Below are 20563 nucleotides of genomic sequence, written 5' to 3'. Positions count from 1 at the left end.
TGTACCCAAAACAGTTTTAGCAGGTGGTCATGCGTATTAACATCCTAAGAGCATCCCTGTGTGGCGCACTCAGGGAGCCATCCTTCTGGCCCTCCTCTGCCCACTCCATTCCTGCTGTTCTTCATCAATGATTCAGTCTTGTTCATACACCTTAGGATCAGCCTTCCATAGGCATCTCTTAGGTTATCATTTATTTTTGAACCTCACCTAAGGATATGTTTATTGATTTGAGAGAGAGAGACAGAGAGAGAGAAACATTGATGTGAGAGAGGAACATTGATTGGCTGTCTCCTGTATGCACACCCACCAACCAGGTATCAAACCTGCAACCTAGGTATGTGCCCTGACCAGGAACCAAACCCACCACCCTCAGTGTATGCTCCAACCAACTGAGCCACCAGGCCAGGGCTCTTCGGTTATCATTTAAATTCACCTTTACAGGCATCTATTAGGTTATCATTTAAATTTTACCTGTTCCCATAAAGGATTTCCTGCTGCCTACACAAGAGGCACAACCTCGCTCCAATGGGGTAAAATGGTTCTGTCTGTGGTTGTATATTTGCAGGCTGCCCCAAAGTGTAACTAAACACCGCCTATATTAGCTTGCTAGTGCTGATGTAATGAAGTACCTCAAACTGGGTGGCTTAAACAACAGAAGTGTATTGTCTTACAGTTCTGGAGGCCAGAAGTCTGAGATCAAGGTGAGGGCAGGGTTGCTTCCTTCCGAGGGCTGTGAGGGAGACCCTGCTCCGTGCCTCTCTCCTGGCTTCTGGTGTTTTGCTGGCAATCTTTGGTGTTCCTTGGCTTATAGATGCATCACCCTGAACTCAGCCTTCATGGTCATGTGTTCTCCCTGTCTCTCCACATAGCATTTCTTCTGTGCATCTGTTCCTGTTTCCAAATTTTCTCTTTTTATAAGGACACCAGTCATGTTGGATTAGGGCCCACACTAATGACCACATCTTAATTTGAAATACCTACAAAGACCCCATTTCCAAATAAGGTCACATTTCTGAGGTACTAGGGATTGGGACTTCAGCATGTCTTTTTGGGGAAGATAAAATCCAACCCATAACACTGCCTTATAGTGAACCAGCCTTATTAACTAAGACAGAGATTGGAGAGTGAATGAGATGAATCTCACCGTGAGCTGAGTGTTCAGAGTTTCACTATCATTCTCCGCTTTGGGAGCCATCTTGTATGTAACTTTGGAACAGACTACATTCAAGTTCTTTTTAAAAAAATCCTATGCTACTGGCCTGTCACTCAGAATAAAAGGTTAATATTTTAAGCAAACTGAGCTCCATAGAAGGTATTTCACTAAAAAAAAAATTCAAAGAGCCCTGGCTGGTGTGGCTCAGTCGTCCCATGCACCAAGAGGTTGCCGGCTCAATTCCCAGTCAGGGCACATGCCCGGGTTGCGGGCTCAGTCCCCAGTGAGGGGTGTGCAGGAGGCAGCCGATCGATGTTCTGCTCTCACATTGATGTTTCTCTCTCCCTCTCCTTTCCTCTCTCTCTAAAAATCAATAAAAACATTTTTTAAGAAGTTCAAAGATTTATCTAAAAAACCTAGTGGTAGTTCAAAGTCCATTTCCATCATCTTTGCAGTATACTCAAGGTGAAGTTATTATTTTATATACCTCCTAAAAGTATTTTAGCACTGATTTACTTCTTATTTTAGTTCTTCATTCCAGCTTCTCATTTTATAAGTAGAAATTATCTGTGATATTTCTTTATCTAGCGAATTAATTGGGGAGTAATTGTTATAAAGCCCGGATCTCTGGCTCCTGGGCAGGTATTTTTGGTTCAGTATATTTCGAACATCTTTCTGGGCAGGCACTAAGCTGGATGCTCTGGACTAGGAACTGTGAACAAGAAACCTCTCTTCTGTCCTCAGAAAGTGTATAACCTACTAGAGGACATACAGGAATGTGCGAATAGCTAGGACATAAGGCAGGATGCAGTCAGTGTTCAGGAGCACTGACTAGTTGAGGGGACCAGGCAGAGTGTCATGGAGAATGTAGCCTTAGTAGTGACTCTGAAAGCAGGCTGGTGTCTAGTAACTGGAGACGAAGGACCAACCTTTCCATACTGAGGTGCAACGTCAGTACTGGCATGGAAGTGGTCAGGGAAGGTCAAGCAGCTTGGTTTTGCCGGGCTATTGTATATGTAAGTGGCAGAAGGAAGGTGAGATCTAAGCTTTTGACTACAGATCTTGGAGGATCTTAAAGGCAAAGCATTGGGGAATAGCTGAGGATATCTGAGCAAGGAGAATGCCCTGAGCCCATGATAAAAAACTAAAGGATGCAGTGAAGTGGGAAACCCTTGGCATTTATAAATTTACAGTACAGTGAGAAATATCAGGGTTAATAGTGAACCTGGCTTACATCATAGAAATGAACACCTCTGGGTTTGACAGTACATTTTCTTAATTTACCAAAACTTTTATGTTCAACCCTAGACCTATTAGTTTCCTAGACTTTTAACTTCTAGGAGCAGCATTAGTCCCTGAGTGGCTTGGGCAATCATTTCCTAGTAGAAAATGATTTTTAAAAATCAGTTCTTAAGGCTCTTCAGGAAGAGTTACTGCATATATACTGCATAAAAGTAGAGAATAGGAAGCTATGGTGAAATGTGGGTGCTGGGTAGTTGCCGTGTGAAGTGACTACTGAAATCCCTGCTTTAGGAAAATGTGAACTGCACATTTTCCTTAAAAACCTAGCACAGGCCTTCTGGGAGCCTCATAGTCAAGCATTACCTCCCCTGTCCTCTGAGAGTATCCAGAACATATAAAGGAGACCCTAGATATGAAAACCGGACAAGCCAAAGTCCTTTTGTACTTAAAAAAGGGCTATACAACTTTTGTCTGCATCTTCGCTGGTTCAGTATAATGGGACTGAAATGAATGGTAACACTGAGTGATGACAGGACGACAGCTTGGGATTACCCTTATCCCTCATGTTTAAATGAGTATAATGGCGTTATGTGACACGGCAGAGGCATTTGCTAACTCCACGGGGTAATCATACTGCAATATATAAATGTATTGAATCAACACATGATACACCTTAAACTTAATGTCGTATGTCATTATATCTCAACATTTTAGATGACTGTAGTGGTTAAACCTTTAATCACTGATTCCAACTTTGCCAATATAAGTAAATTTAAAACACAGATATTAACGTTTAAATAGTTAAAATTTCCATATTTCTCACCATTTTCTACTTGGAAAGTTATGTGAGTTTCACAGATTCCGGCCAGTGTAGTTCACTTTCTGGTTGCAACCCCCGCTGCGGCGTGGATTCTGAGTTCCGGCAGGGACCGCCCAGAGGCTCCTGGGCCTGTCTTCACGTGCCTTCCTGCCAACGCTGGTAGATAGTGGTGTCTCTGCCGTACAGGACCAGCATGAGTTCAGAGCAAAGCAAATGAAGCTTACCCTTGGGACTTGCCTTATTTCCCTTGTCATCTCCCTGCTCACCTGCCTGCAGAACAGCTTCAGATGCAGGCTGGTCGCCATTGTAACCTACCGGAGATCTTTGTTTTGCTTCAGTTGCTGCTCACAGCCTTGACCTTTTCTTTCCCCCCTGCTTTTGTTTCCCTCACCAATGAATTCTCTGCTCTTCCCACCTCCTTTTTCTGTCATCCTCTCATCCTTCGTTGCTCCCTCTGGAAGCAGGATGTGAAAAAGATAAAGAAAAAAGCAATATTGACAAAAGACATACGGTATAAAGTTGGCAAAGAAATGACCGTGTTTTCCTGCATACGTGGTACGGCCCGTGGTGCCCTTTGAATATACACACGCATGAAGTTATTTATATGCGGTGCGTCTGTGGGCAGTAACGCCACAATGCTCCAAGCCAGCGTACGAGGACCATTGGTCAAGAACCAATGACCAGATACTCCTGTTTTCCTAAAGATTTCTATAGGAACCTAATTTCCTTTTTTGCTTTGCATTTTCTTTCCCCTGCAGACTCCTTTTTAAATGACTTTGTTATGATGCACTGTGTTTTTATGCCAAATACCCAGCTTTGCCCAGCCCTGATGGCCCAATATCCTTTTACTGTGAAAAGTCTCTGTTCCCTTGAAGACACCCACATGTACATCCTAGTCTCTGAAGGTAAGTCATGTCCCGGGCAGAGCTGTGCTTTCCCGTCTAACTGAAACGTTAGCGGTTTTCCCCAAAGACCCCAGATCTCCTTGGCGTGGGTTTGCTGTGCCGTGTTTGAGGATTTCTTCATTATCTGTGTAAAATGGGAGCCAAGTCACATCAGGAAGGCGATACTGGTTAGAAATATGCATACCTGGGAGGTCGGGTAGAGAAAGTCATGGAGAAGAATCTGGGAGTGTTATTAGGGACAGTTCCCTAACCTGGGAGACACACTATGTACCTGTTAGGATACCTGGCAGGTTGGGTTGGCCTGCTTGTGTCCCTCCTCTAAGCTGTAGTATTAATCAGACAACTAACCCACTGGGATAAAGATGAGTTGTCATTGTGGGGTAGCTTTTCTTTTATGTTTGTCCTAGTCCATCCTCTTCTCTAGATACTGAAATTTATTCCTTCATTGCTATTGTATTATCATTACATTTATTCAAACAGAAGATACAAAACTTGAAATTCTAATGGTAGTTCTCGGCAGCCTGAAAGCTGAGTTTGTTTGGGGCAGCTTTTCAATAGTCTGTTGAATTGGCCACTTGGTACACCATATCTGGCACACAGGGAACTTTCAGAAAATGCAAGTTGAATAAAAGAAGTAAATATTATGAATGAGTCACATCCTCAAATCTGGGGGGCCTGTGAAAATGTATTTTCCAATTCTGCTCTATTTTTAAAGCAACAAAAATTTAGAACTCAAAATGCTTTGCCCTTCTGTGAGCAGTTAAACATATTGAAGGAGACTAGCTCTCTTTCCTGGGCAGTCCAGTCCATGTTGGGTCTGCTTTCCTTTTCCGGAATTGGAAACGCGGGACGATAGGGGATTCGAGTTGAACATGTTGTTCAGAGGGAGCTGCAGGAGTGAAATTTGGGAGTTTATTTGCCTGGGAACTACCTTTCTAAGAGCTTAATGAGACTTACCTATATTATGTATTCTTTCTGGCTGATATTCAATTTTTCTCAAGTAAAATTAACACACTCAGGATCTCTCTGCTTTTTCAGCTCCATACGTGGTAGTCATTATTCGATCTTCGAGATTTGTTGGAAGGAAAAATAAAAACCACCATTGAGTTTACACTAATTTTTTCAACAGCGCAGTGATAAGCTTAAGGCAAACAAAACCAAAAGAGGAGTAAAGAGCATGGTGGCCCTAGCGAGTCTGGCTCAGTGGTTGGAGCATCAGACTGCGGACTGAAGGGTCTGGGTTCGATTCCGACCAAGGGTACTTAACTTGGTTGCAGGCTCCATCCCTGGCTCTGGATGGGGCGTGTGCAGGAGGCAACCAATGAACGTGTCTCTCTCACATCGATGTTTCTCTGTCTCTCTCTCTCCCTTTTACTCTCTGAAAAAGCAATGGGAAAAGTATCCTCTAGTGAGGATTAAAAAAAAAAAAAAAAAGAAGGGTCCAGTGGACTAAGTCATATCATCTTTACAACTCAAGCCCCAAACACTGAGCTTTTTTGTTTGTTTGCAAATTCTATTTTGTTCACTTATTAGCTGGTTCTCCTCTGGAGTTGATTGAGAACATTGTTATCGCTGACCTCTGTTTTTAGAATTAAAGCTCCTAAAGTCATTGCCATCCCAGGTAGGGTGGTATGGCTCTAATGAGGTTGGGGGGAGTAGGGGGAGACAGGGAAGTGAACGGTAGAGTCAAGAGAAACCTGAGTATCCAATCCTAGTTCTTTACTCAATAGATGGAGGGAATCCAGGGTGGTTGGGCACCATGTGCACCCCCTAGTGCCCTCAGAACACCTTCTTCATGCCTGGCCCTGTAGGAACTTAGATTCTTCGCTGTTCTATTTGGGATCGATTCTCTGCATCAGACACCATGCTAAGAGCATTGACCTGCTTTATACCACTTGTCATTACAGGAGCCTATTGGGTTAGTATTAGCTTTATTCCACAAATGAGGATTTTGAAGTTCAAAAAAATAAAGTGACATGCCCAAGGCAGCGACAGAGCCATGACTCATCTAGGTCTCAGGATTCCAAGCCTGGGGTGTGGTGGCTTTATTCTTTACAACTTAATCCTTTAATTACCATTTAAGAACTTTCCTGGACAATGTATTGCACAATTGGTAACACCAAAGTAGGCCTAATTTGTTGAAAGCAAATAGATGAAGTGTCCAATAGAACGTTTTGCAGTGATGGAAATGTCCCATATCTGTGCTAGCCCAGTAGCCTCTAGCCTTGAAATTGGCTACTCTAATGGAGGAAATGAATTTTTAATTTTATTTAATTTTCATTAATTTAAATAGCCACATGTGGCTACCATATTGGACAGTCTAAGTCTGGTCCTTAGATCCTGGGAATCAGAGTCTCAAACAACAATTACTGTTCTGTAATGCCCAGGGAGGGTGTCCCTGGGTGGCCAGGAGCTTATCCCACTGCATGCAAGCAATGGAGAGGCTCTATCCCTGAAGGTCATGTATGTGTAAGTGCTTCTATATCATGCTAAGGACTCAATTTTTAGTTCCTTTCCCTCCAGGGAGATTTTATATAGGTTCCTTATATAAGCAACTTTTTTTTTGGTTATAAGTAACAGAAAGCAACTGTGACTGACTTGAATAAAGGAATTTATGAAGGATGTGGGGTAACTCAGAGAACTGAAGGAATCTTTGAAGAGCCCGGGCCTTAGAAAGGGGCCTCGGCGGGCAGCAACCAAAGGCAGTGCTGTTGGGATAAACCTGCTCCAAGCATCCTGGGCCCTCACCTCCCATATCGCTGGGAAGGAGGGTCTAGTTGGCCTAGCTTGGGTCACTGCTGACATCTTGGTCACAGGAAGGCAAAACGCTTTACTGTAGGGCGACTGCCTATAAAGAAAAACAAAAAAAGTGCAGAACAGGTGGGCAAAAACAACATACACATAAACCGAGTGACATCACATGTATGAATGGCAGGGAGATAAAATATAAAACCAAACAAGTGGGTTAACCCTCATGTTCTTAACATGGAATGTAGGGATATTAAAATACTTACCCACGTTCCATTAAAGCACCCCCATTAAAGCGAGTCACTGTGGCTGAGTGTTTTCAAAGTGCTTAATATGTGACTTTTCACAGCAGCCCTATGAAGAAGTCAGTATTTTCACTCCTCTTTTTCCAAATCAATAAACTAGGATAATGAAAAATTATGATTTGCTCAGAGAAAGGTAATTACTGGTACAGAAAAGATTTAATTCCTGAGCCACTGACACTTAATTTCTGTCCTTAATCCACATTGTGTGTCTCCTCCAATTTTGCTTTTAGCACAGAGGAAGGTGGTAGAACTCTGTTTAACATTAATATTTCAGGCCTTTTATGTGCTAATGAGAGAGACTCTCTATTCATTAGATATGCTCGGGACATGATTTGACCTGATGAATACAAGTGCTTTATAATGAGTTTTTAAAATTATATTTGTTCAATTTCTGTACTCTTCATCTCCAGTTTTTTAAATCATTTTTTAAATCTGCACTTAAAATTCAGTTCAATCTTCCATTAGCCTTTAAAAGGAAAATTAAAACCACCTATTACCTTACAGGTTTTACTATTGTTAACATGTTAGTATGTATCCTTCTAGTCTTTTTTTAAAACATATAGATTTATAATTATAAATATAAGAATGGGATCATAGTATAAAAATTGTGTATGTTTTGTAACTAAATAGCATTTTATGAGTATCTTTCTTTGCCATTAAATACTTTCCCACACAATTTTTCTAAATATAGATAGCTTTGTCATCCTTAAAAATAAAACATTCTCCCTGTAAAAAAATTCAATTTACAGAAAAAGAGAGCAAAATTCATCTGATATCTCACTACTGTTTTATGAAAACCCTTCCATAAATTTTATATAATTTCATATAAGTGAGATCATGTTATATGTAGGGTTTTTTTTGTAATATGTTTTTTCCCTCTTAATGGTATGTTACATATATAAATAAAACGACATCATTTTTTTCCCAGATAATTCCACAAACATTTATTGAGCACTTGCAAAGTTTCATACAGTGCTGGGCAACAAAGTGACAAAGTTGCATGAGAAAAACATGTTATCATTTTTAATGACTCAGAATATTATATGACAGGTATGTCATAATTTATTTTCTTAGCCTCTTCTGATTGGATATTTAGATTATTTCCACATTTTTTTATGTAACAAATATAATGGGTGAATCAATGTCCTTGCAGTTAAATCTTTGCCCACATTGATGATATAATTTTCTTACTTTAAATTTCTAAAAGTAGGCAAAGAATATGTAATATTTTAACACGTTTGGTGTTCATTACCAAATCGCTCTCTGATTGTCTTAATTTTTGTTTTTATGACTAAATTTTGCTGTATTTGTACAAATACAGGCAGACCTTCAATGCAGTAAATGATCACAACTAAGTTAATATTATTTTGAATTTTAATAACTGTATCCTTGATTCAGAGCATTTTTATATAATTTATCATTCTAACACCCAGCCCCTACATGTGAGGCAAAAGAAGGACTGGTATGATATTTATTTCATTTTACACATAGGCACATGGAAGCCAAATAATCATCTAAGATTCCACATATACTGTTAGAAACTCCAGGTGGCGCCAATGAGATTCTAGTTGCACTGGACACTGTAGCTGACTCCCTAACATCAATGTGATCTCAGTTGGTTTTTCTAGCTACTTATAGTAGCTGGCTTCCCTTGACCATAACTGGTTCTCAAATGGCAGGCCCAAGGTAGACTTGAACAATGAGATTCAAAGAGAGGCTTCCTGGGGCTTCTGGGTAAAAAGCTTTCTCAACATTTAAGAGAGAGAACAGGAAGCCTGTAGCCCCAATGCCAGTGACAGTCGTTCTACAACTGTTAGGGGTGGGAGCCCGATGACAAAGCTGAAGTGAGTAAAGACAGGAAAGAAAATGGAGTCTGTGATGACATTGTGAACACTTGGGCAAATCTTGCTAATAAATTCTCTGTTATGTCAACAAATGCAAGTCTCTGTTGTTTAGGACTGATTGTTCTTGCAGCTGAAAGAATCTTAAGTGACAAATAGCTCATTTAAATTTATAAAAACTTAAGTATAGCAATAATTTTGGTCAAATATTTTCTCTTACTATCCTAATTTATTTTGACTTAGTAGTCTACACAAATTCTATGATTTTGGCATGAAAAAATGGTTAGGTTCTTGAATTAAAAAGAAAAAAAATAGAAAACAGATTTGTCACTAAGTTTTAACTGAAACTTTTTTATATGTATGATACCCCTTATACAGAAATAAAGTAAACACAAGAGCTCTCTTTTCGGAAAAGGAAAGGTCTCCATCATTTATATTTCTCTGTGAAATTGACCTGAAGGTGTTCTTTTTAGAAGTTGTCTTGGGTTCTCTAAAGAGAAACTAAACCATTTTTCAAAATTTGCTTGTCTTATTGATGAAATATTTACAAAACAACATCAGGTTCTTATTCTCTAGATGAAGCCAGGTTTTTAGGAATATTTTTTAGGTTTCTAAGGAGAATTTTCATCTTAAATTTTGTTGAAGCTTAATGTTACCATTATAGTTCCCACTCAGTTCTGGAAAGTATTTGGTCCATATGTCACTATCAGCAATTTACTTCTGCAGATATGCAAGTTGAGAGTTTATTTTCAATGAGGAAAGAAGACTTGGTTTGATGATATGAATGTGATGTGCTCTTTGGGGGGGAAAATGACTATATTATCAGATATTCTGCCAAGTATTTTATATACATTTTCTCAGCCTCATATCAACACTATGAGATGTATATAGACTCTTTTTATAATATGAAGTGAGACTGAGCAGCTAAGTAATTGGCCCCAACTTATATAACTGGTAGGTGTTAGAATAAGATTTGAACCCAGTGGGGGGGAAAAACATATTCTGAGCAAGAAAATGGGAGGCATCTAAAGAAAACGACAGCACAGAAATTGCTTCTGGGAGCTCAGAGTTAGTAGGAAAACACAGACACAGGAGCAGCTGTGGTGGTAGGAATAGCATCACAGAGTTAAACCCAGAAATGCCAGTTCTAATGAAAAATTCCAGAGCCAACCATTTAAAGGATTTTAAATGATTTCCAGAGGTGGATCTATAATCGTCGTGATGGCTAACTTTCACTGAGCACTTAATATGCCCCAGGTACTGTTCTACATGGTTTGCTGATATTGTCTCATCTCTTCCTTAACAGCAGTCCTCTGACATTCACAGATAAAGAGACTGAGGCTCTAAATAGTTCACGAACTGACCAAGAGTCCCACAGTTTATAAGTGGGGAAGCTGGGATATGAACTCAAGTGGTCTAATTTCAGAACTTTACATTCCCAAGGACATACTGCGTCAAGGAAGGAACGGGCTCCATGATCAGGGTGTTGGGATGCTTCACAGGGCAAGCAGGGTGGGCAGAAGGCCCACAGCACAGTGGGAGAAGCAAGGGCTCTGCAGTCAGAAGATCTGCGTCTTACAAGCTTTCTTACTCAGCAGTTATCCTTCACCTCTCTGAACCCCGTCTGTGTAACAAGGGTAGTTATTCCTGTCCTACCCACCTCCCCAGGTTGTTGTAAAGATCAAATGAGGCCATGTGCATGAAAGCACATTATAAACCATAAAGCCCCTTATAAATATAAATATATTGCCCCATATAAATAAATTATTTATACCATCATGAGAGGTACGTGGCATAGTGTAAAAAATAAACCAAGGCTTTGTCTAGTCAGTGGGCATATGACCCCCAAAGTTTGTTTTCAGCTGCAAGCAGAGATCTTGTATGCAAAGCAGGGCTTTAAAAAACAACAACATTGAAGAGTATCAGTTTGAATGTTGATAAGTGTTTTATAAATAGCTGCATAATTAGCATATACTTACTGGAAAAAGTATACATAATATTTGACTCCCTGTTGTAGGCTGTAATGAACCTGCTGCCTCTGCATCCTGGGAGGTTTTCACTTACTTTCCCCATGATAATTTTAATACGTGGAACCATTATTAGCTGAATTAAGAATAAGTAAATGAGCAGTAAAAAAAAAGTACAGAAACATCACAGGTGCCTGTGGTGAGTAAGATAATAACTAGGTAAAAATATATGAAATAATTATAGTGTTTGAACGGCAGAGCCGGCATGAGGAAAATGACTCAGTGGAATCTTACGCCTGCCGTCGGCGAGGCAGAAAGACCGTGGCCTGCACTGTGGCCTTCAGCTCTGCTGACTGTCAGCCCTAACACCTCACCAAGAGCAGATCCAGTCTGTCCTCAGCCACGTCTGCATGACGCTGAAGGAGCTGGTCCGATTCAATGAAGGTTTAGTTGCTCCAAGTCTGTGGTCCTATAATAAATACTCGATAACTAAGCGATTCTGTGTAAAGGATGTACCAGACATTTTGGTGTTTGTGTAGACTTAGTCAACCTGGTGACATTGAGCATGATCTTGTTTAGAATGTATCTACGATCTTGTTGACATCTCAACAAGGTGGAACTTCAGATAATTTAGGTAAAGGGGTTTAAAGAGCTGTGGCGAGTAAGATAAAAACAGTCTTTTATTTTTTAGAAAATTGCCTTATATATAGCACTCCAAACCATGTGATTGAATTGTTTAAGGTAAGCAGTCAATCAACAAATACTTGAGGCTTTTTATGTTTTCATGTGCCCAGTCCTTGACTAGAAAATGTAGAGATACACAGTGAGTTTAACACATGGTTCCTGCTGTTAAAGATTCGAATTTAATGCTGCCAGATGGTGAGGAATCTTATTACCATAATAAGAGAAACCTCAAGTTAGGATTTGAATGGTCAGTAGATTTAAGAATGTTTGGTTAGTAGTGGTGAGCTGCTGCTTTCTAAATCAACAGATACTGGACAAGAGAAATGGTTAAAACTATAGCAGAGAGGGTCTAGTTCAGTTAAAATTTCTATGCTCCCTGACATCAGATTGTCAAGGCTGCAACAATAGGAGCTTGATTTCTTTTTCTTTTTCTTTTTTTAACATATCTTTATTGATTTTAGAGAGAGGACAAGAGAGGGAGAGAGAGAGGTAGAAACATCAATAATGAGGAGTCATTGATCAGCTGCCTCCTGCACAATCCCTACTGGGATCGAGCCCGAAACCCGGCCTGTGCCCTGACCAGGAATTGAACTGAGATCTCCTAGATCCTAGGTCGATGCTCAGCCGCTGAGCCACGCCGGCCGGGCTAAACCCTTGATTTTTCGCACGCACTTTGTCGTCTTTGAGGATTTGGGGGGGTCAGTTTCTACATCTCAGATGGATTTCCCTGTTATCTAACTTAATTCTGCTATATAATATATGTTAGCATAAAAATTATTAATGTCAGATAAAACACAACACAAAGAGGTAAACAGAGTACTAGGGAGGGAGATAAAAGAACTGAGTTCTAGTCCCAAGAATTCCATTGATAAGTTTGGAAAAATCACCTCATTCTACCTTCGTTTCCTTACCTCTAAAATGGTGGTTTTGAAGGAGGTACAATCCAAGGGCTTTTGCGGCTCACAAATTCTACGATTCTGTTAATCGTCTGCAGTGAACTGAGTGTCAGTAATGAGTTTGGTCCCTTCCACCATTACAGCCTTTTTAAAATTGTGTTTAAAATAACAATTCAGTGACTAATTCTAGATTCTCTTACAGACTTTACCCAGCTACTTTATGAGATGTCAGAACAGTGTTTTCTTTCTGTCCTTTTCCCTCTGAATTCAAGCAGTCATATTGCTCCTTACCTGAACCCAACTGCCATGATACCAGAAACCATGGTCTTATTCAATACGGGCATTTCCAGATAATTTGACAAAATCATTGGAATATTACATATTTTCTTTTCTTTACTAATATACTTTTAACATAGACATTAACCAATTACATCTTTCTGATAGTGTTCTTCAGATGTTAAAAATACCTTGTGTGTGGTTATGTATTGATAATCCTTTCTAAATTGTTATTTCTCCTGAAAAAGCATTAGGTTTTTATTCCATATAGGACTTACTCAAGCGAATGAACCCTGCATTATTCCAGTTTTAGTCTGAGGTGTTCAAATTTATGAACATACGACATGTGAAATATGACTCTTTTTAAGTTGCATTTTGATGTCAAATTGAGACAAGGGACTTGGAGGGATGTTCTTTATTCTTTGGCTGCTATCTAAGGGGAACATAGTTTTTTTTCCTCTCCCCACCTTTTTTGTAGGAGTTTAATAAAATCTAAAAATCACATAAATCTCCTAAAAACCTGAGAAGATTGTTATGGGAATAAATAGAAGCCCTAGTAACTCGCCTGCAACCATTTCAGGTATAATCAATGACATGTAAGGTCTCCTCGTTGCCCCTTAAGAATCTGACCCAGCCGACTGCTCAGGAATGGAACAGTGCGCTGCCTGGGGAGGGGAGCATCCTTGAGCACATGCCTGGATTCAGCTATAAAAGTAGTGTTACCCCACCTCTATTTTAGCAAATAAGCACCTATCTGTAAGGGGAAAGAGAAAGGTCTGTGAAACAAATCAGTGCTTCCTTTTGTTTTTCCAGAGGCAAAAATACTTAACTTTTATGAGAAAATAGAGAAAGCCTTCTTCCCCCGGATTTGATCGATTCTAGCTCCCAGGAGGCTGGGAGTTACTCATGACGACCAGCAGACACTCAGCTCTGGTTTAGGGACCGATCACGCTGAGTCAGCTCCACGAAACTTGGGTTTTTGCTTCTCAGATACAATTATTTAATTATTTCATTGGCCCAAGCACTCATGTCTTGTTACTATAGCCACTGTTTGGGGCTGTGGGAGTGGTGATAGTGGAAAGAGCCTTGCCTGGATTTGTAAACCCTGCCATTGACTCGTTGAACAACTCTGGGCAGATCTTGTCTCCCTGACACTTAGTTTCCTCATCTAAAAATATTTCCCATTCACGTTTCTAGAGAGCATGGTATGATTATGTGAGCACATTGAAAGTATTTATTATAAACTGTCAAGCTCTTTATACATTTGAGGTGTTACCATGCTAATCCTTCCAATCAGGTCTTCGATCCCATTGTTGACAATAGAATGATTTCCAAAGCAAGAAAGAGAATAAGAAAAATCTCTGTCTTGACCTGCAGAGAGATGTTGATTTAGTTATTCTATCCCAGGGCCCCAGAGGTTAGCCACAGATGTGTGCTGATATCTCTGTGTCCAACACACAGGCATTTGTGTTGTTTTCTTGGAGTCCAAATCCAGATAACCTGGAGGGTTAAACTTATAGCCACTTGACATCAGCTTGAAATTTCAAGCCATCTCAGCCCCATATAAGTAGGAAAGACTCTCTTTTTCCTCACTGACTCTTGGGTGAACCAGTACATATTTTTATAATCTGTCAGGAATTATTCATTTGACAACCACCATGTACTTGACTATGCTGCTAGTTACCATAAAAAATAGACAATTCTTTGGGGGGTGGGAAACCCTAGCTATATGTGCAGACAAGCAAGAGACCAAAGGGTTAATCAGAAAAGAAATAATTTTCACATAAAATGATCTTTCTTCCCTTTTTTTTATTGTAAGTTCAGAGAGAATTGTAGCAATACAGGTTGAGCAATTTTCTTTTTTATGAATCCTGTGCTCAATTTATGAAAGCCATTTTGCAACCCATTTACATGCAGTACACCTTTGCTTTAAGGTTCTGTCATTTACCTTGATCATGATTATTTATAGTCCCTTTAGAAAAGTCCCTTTACTGGTGTAGCTCTCAGGCCCAGCACAGCCACGGGCCAGTTTTCTGCAGTGCCTTTGAAGTGCTGGTGGAAAGCTAAGGCAGGGCCAGTCTTGCAGGCAGCTCTGAGGCTTGGAGTGCTGTGTAATGCGGGAGAAAACCAGTTGGAATTAGGAGTCCTGGAATCAAACCCAACTCTACCTCCTTGCTATGTGATCCCGGCCATTTGTGCTCCTTTGCTGTCAGTGTGCTCACTTGTAGAAAGGGGACGATACTTTCCTCACAAGACTATAAAGTACAGCTTAACTGTGGGACTCCATGTGCAAGTCATGGCGTAAGTTACAATGAGGAATTGTTCTGTGAATGACTTGTCTGTAATATGAACGACCATAAATGACTGAAAAAGGAACAGTATGTCTAGTCTAAAATCTTTCTTGATCACATACTAGATTCTCCTTACTGTCATCCATGTAAGAATGAACACTGAGAGCAAGGACCTTTCCCTGTCACATAGAGTGGGCACTCACTCAACTGTTTGTTGTATTAATAAATAAATAGAATTTCTAGATAAAAGTCACTGTGCTAGGCATGGTATAGAATATAAGACAAATAGTATGTCATCTGAAGCCTCAGAGAGCTTATTAAGGTGGCTGGCCATAAATGCACAAAGAGCCAATATGAGCTAGTTGTGGTTCTAGACAAGAGAAGAAGGAATGGCATGAAAACTGTGTCTCAGTCCCTCACCAGAAGATCAATACAGCAGGAACCTCTCCCCTTCCTCACCCCGTCTGAGCTTACCGCCCCCCAGCCTGGCTCCCCACCCCCGCCCCCATGTATTAGTCATGGTTCCGGCCTTACTAGACGGGCACTTGGAAGGGTTTAACTGCAGTGCATAAAATGAAAGGGAGTAAGGAGCCACGTGCAGAATTACGGGAACCACCGAGAGATGGCAAGGCCCAGAGACAAGCGACAGTGGGAAGCATTACCAGCCCTAGAAATGAAGCCCAAGGTGGAGGGCAGGCAGGAGACATGATGTAGCCTGATGAAAGCCGGAGCCGGGCGCAAGAATCCTTGCCCACAAGCAAGTGCAGGTGGAGCCCAGCAAGTCTAATTTATTGGGCAAACCATCAGGTCAAGGTCAGCAGTCGTCAGTAAGGGTCTATATTCATTTGGTCCAGAACCTTTGTGTGGGTGATTTTCTTGAGGGCCTAAGGGAAGAAATGAATAGTTCAGAAGCCCGGCTGTCTGAGGCTGGGGCTTGTCACTCTCTGCCTTTAACAAGCACCACAGTCAAATGAGTGTGAAATGGCTAACGTCTTCCTTGACCCCTCGGAACTTACCACGCACAGCCTTCGCAAGGTACGGAGCAGGAGAAAGTGGATTATGCCCTCAACAACAAGAGGCGAGTCGTCCGCCTGGTTCTGCAGTGGGCCTCGGCCTATGGGGACCTCCTACAAGAAGATGGCGTGGCCATGGCTTTCCTGGAGGTACGCGGGCCCTCCTTCCCAGGGCAATACACACACTACCCCCAGGCAGGGCAGCTCCCGGAGAGACTATAATCGCCAATTCTAGCCTTGTTAACATGCTAGTTTATCAGAAAGGTGCTGTAATATAAGAAAAGTATAGAAAAACATCATCCGTTATCGCACCACTCTAATTCAATAACTGGTAGCACTTTAATATATTTTCAATAGTCTCTTTGTATATTTTCCGTAGTTGTAATCACACAGTATCCATCATTTTGCAAGTTGCTTTTCCCACTTAACTTCATGTAAGGATTTTTTCCATGTCAGTACAGTCTTTCTAACTTTGAACAGCTCTGCCACAAATATATTTATTTGTTCTCATATTGTTGTATATTTACATCATTTCCATTTTCACCTTTCTAGAATAATAGCATAGTGATTGTTTTCATGCATGTAGGTCTGTCCTTGGTTACATTCCTAGACACGCGATTACTAGGTCAAACGGAAGATTTTCGAGTGGAGGGAAGCGGGTCATTTTATTAAGGAATTAATGGGACCAAGAGGTGGTTCTGAAGAGACATGATTTATTTTGTAAATACTACTTTTAAGCTGAACTTCCCTTTTCTTTCCCAGGGCCCCAGCCCCACATTACAGCCTTGACCCTGGCACTTAATCCTTGATGACTCACACTGTCCTCCAAAGTTTAGATAAGGACTCCTGTGTAAGCAAAACACAATGCGGCTTCAGTTTCAAACTTTATCAGTCTGTATGCTCGAGAATGAATTATCCAGAAGAAACATACCTCTTATCTTCTTTTTAATCATATCGTTTGTCAGAGACTGGTGAGGTAGGAAGAAGGGTGGAACACGAGAGTCCTTTAAAGTTGGGAAATGAAGTATTTTAAAAATGTAAAGGAATAATAGTAGCTTGGAATCATGACTTGGCTCATGGCTTCCTCCCGTGGAGTAAAGGCCCAAGCGGTGGTTAAACTGGCCCCGCCACCGCTCTCATCTTCCGCTCTGGGGGCTCCTGAGCAAAGCAGAGCACAGCTGCTGCTGCTGCTGCCCTGGGGCCAGGACAGGTCCCAGAACTTCAGCAAAGAGACCCGAGTTGGTGACACAAATTCAGTGTAAATTTAGCACAGACATTTTTACCTCAGACAATTAACTACAACTAGTGGTAAACGTTAAACAAACAACAAATACTAAAATAATATCAAAATCAATGTTACATTTCCCTGAAAAAATATTGAGGTAAACGAAGTGCTCTTAAAAGGTAGGGTATGAAATTACCAGTTCCAAAACATCACATTACATTGCCTTTCATATAAACATATGAACAGTTCATTAGCAATAAAAAATTTTTTTTCTTAAAATATACTCAGCATAGAATTTGCCATTTTCACCATTTTTTCAGTGTACAATTCAGTAGCATTAATTACATGCTCAATGTTATACAACCATCACCCCTATTTCCAAAATATTTTCTCACTTGCAATTTTGACTTCCAGCGTATTTTTACTTTTTGTTTTCAGTCAGTGAAACCAGGGTCTGGAGATGCTAGAGAAGCAGGTGACAGAGGGAAAAGTCTTTATTGCTCTTTACAGAATTGTGTACCTTTTTCCGCTCTTGTTAAAAACCTGTGACCTTTGCCAATTACAGGAGTTTTATGTGTCTGTGTCAGATGATGCCCGGATGATCGCCGCCCTCAAGGAGCAACTGCCCGAGTTGGAGAGGATTGTCAAGCAAATGTAAGGAAGGGCTTGGCTTTGGGGTGTGCTTCCATCACAGAAGTGCCTGCTTGCAATCAAAGCATCTTCCACAAAGTCTTTTTTCCCCCCCAAAGGTGAAAGCTGGTTTTCCAACAGCCATGCAATATTCTGATTTTGAGCAGACTGGGCCTTGGGTGTAGGTACTGTGATAAAGCCAGAGGAACAAAGGGACTGAGATTCTGCTTAGCTGCCTCTTAGGCTGGGCAGCTGCTATGAGAAAGCCTGGAAAGGAAAAGATCCTTCTTTGGGGCATCTAACTCAATAAACTTGGGTCCCTTTGGTTCAATGCAGTAAATGCAGTCATAAAATGGTCAGTGGCACTGAAAGAAAGTTTGGGGGGAATTAACGTGGAAAATTCACTTTCTGCTGCCAAAGCTATTGATGACAAATATCTGTGTCCTCTTGGTAAAAACATAGAAAGTTTTCACATGCTGTTCCTGAGCCATAGATTAAATAGTGGAGAGAGTGTACGCTGCTAGATAGATTTTGAGAGCTAGAAACCCAGGCTTTTAACATTAGTTCATGAGAGATCTGCCTGTGGCAAGAGCTGATCTCCGCCGTGTGCTCCATGCTTTGGTCTCTTAGTATTAAGATGAGGAGACTCAGATTGCTTCCTGAAGGGATGCTGTGATTTCATTTTCTAACATAAAGTTGTATACAAATGAAGTAATTTCAAATAATAGCACTAAGGGTATTAAATAATGTGTTCTCTCTGTTTCTCGTAGTTCAGAAGATGCAAAGAATCCACAAAAGAAGGTAAGTGGCGATGGATTAGGATTCTCTCACTGCCTGTGCCCTGAAAATGACAGTTCTCTAGAAATGTTATATTGCGACATATAGAAGTGATGTTTTCATCAATACAAAATATGTTTTCTTCATTTCTTGACTCTACTCAGGTGTGTTTGCTTTGAGTTGCAAATGTGTATCAGTCACTGTCCCTTTAAAGCAGTTACTGTTATTATTTTCACAGCACAAAGTTCTTTTGCAACATTTCAACACAGGTGATGAGAGAGCCCAGAAGCGTCAGCCTATCCGTGGCTCTGATGAAGGTGAGATTTGTCTCCCAACTCAGGATTGTTTAGATTATTTGAGTAAAATCTTCCCCTGGGAAGCATCACTTTGGACCCACAGAATAGCTTTTCCTGGGGTTCCCCTTTGCACTCCAAATGGTTTGCTTGGAGGTGCCCTTTAGCATTCCAGTTATTTACGCTCTTGAACTCTGTGCCCGGAGCTGAGGTGCTCATCCACACTTCCCTGACTCTGCCTCTTTCCCACTACCTCCGATCCTTGAAGGAAAGAAAGATCATCTCAGGGACCAATTGTCAGGATTGCCCACCTCTGGGAAGAGCTGGCAGAAAAGTAGCCAGCACTTTGCAGACTCCTAGTGGAAGTGGGGGGCCAGGCTCATTTGCAGAGCAGGACTCCAGCCGAAGGCGAGTGCTCTGGCTCCGAGCACAGCCTCATTAGCAGCCATCAGGGAGGTGCAGGTAATGGCCATTATTATTTGGTTGTTTAAGATTTCTCCCAGAGAAACAAAACCAAAATGAAGCTCATAAAATGATAAAATTATTTTAAGCCACCAATGAACCTTATCATTTAGGAATGCCTCTTAACCCAAGAATTACAGTAGCTAGAATTACTTCCAGAATCTGTGTATTCAGAGGTGAGCATGTGGGTGCCACATATGTATCTACTGACCTAAATGCCATCCAAGCTCTGTGGCCTGGCCCCAAAGTACACAAACCCGGGAACAAGAGAGCAGGAATGTCGGCATATGTTGACTGCCCCGGGCAGAGGCAGTCCTGTTTGCAGAGGTGGTAACGTTGGCTCCCCACCGCCACACCAGGCAGCAGTAATCTAGTCATCAGCCTATGACACAGCGCTCCCTGTATTGTGGGAAAAAAGACTCACAGGCAAGGGCAGACCCAGAAAAATGACCAAACCATTCTTCTCATTTTTCCCCATGATCTTTTTGTGGGGTTTCCACAAATAATCTGTTGGTTTTTTTTAAAATTGGGGACGACAGTCATGTGTGCACCTGTTCTTAGACCAATGCTAAGGGTAAAGAGTTTTAGAAGGGGGCAGGAAAAGGTATAGATGAGCCCAAATAAATTATAATAGTAAGAATGGCAAAATGGTGCAAACTTGGGAGGGTGTCTAAGTATTTTGCATAGCTTACAGTTTTCTTAAGAACTCCCCAGATTAATTGAGTGCATTGCTACTGCCTCCTCCATAGTTCTGTTCAAGGTCTATTGCATGGACCACACCTACACAACCATTCGGGTGCCGGTGGCCGCCTCAGTGAAGGAAGTCATCAGTGCAGTTGCGGACAAGCTGGGCTCTGGGGAAGGCCTGATCATAGTCAAGATGAGCTCCGGAGGAGGTAACAGTCTTACTTAGTCCTTTGAGGTTCTGCAAAATGGGGTATCCCACCCAACCAGAAACCCCACCCGGAGTTAGTGTGGCCCTTCCACATTCATCCAAATGGACAAGTAGGTGCTATGTAATCACATGGTTAGAAG

The 20563-nt window shown here is 41.1% G+C and overlaps 1 protein-coding gene across 5 annotated transcripts in view; it reads left to right on the top strand.

The window, feature by feature from the left end:
• Positions 1-20563, top strand: part of RAPGEF4 (Rap guanine nucleotide exchange factor 4) — a 249417-nt gene that overhangs the window by 199476 nt on the left and 29378 nt on the right. For all 5 annotated transcript variants that reach the window (XM_081143393.1, XM_081143392.1, XM_081143389.1 and 2 more), the window contains 6 exons: positions 3974-4052; positions 16141-16291; positions 17932-18020; positions 18767-18797; positions 19012-19090; positions 20278-20424. In XM_081143393.1, coding sequence (XP_080999519.1) covers positions 3974-4052; positions 16141-16291; positions 17932-18020; positions 18767-18797; positions 19012-19090; positions 20278-20424 — 576 coding nt within the window. The remainder of the gene's footprint in view (positions 1-3973; positions 4053-16140; positions 16292-17931; positions 18021-18766; positions 18798-19011; positions 19091-20277; positions 20425-20563) is intronic.

This window comes from Miniopterus schreibersii, assembly GCF_964146895.1.
Source record: "Miniopterus schreibersii genome assembly, chromosome: 7".
NCBI lineage: Eukaryota > Metazoa > Chordata > Mammalia > Chiroptera > Miniopteridae > Miniopterus > Miniopterus schreibersii.
This window is presented reverse-complemented; position numbering and strand designations above follow the sequence as displayed.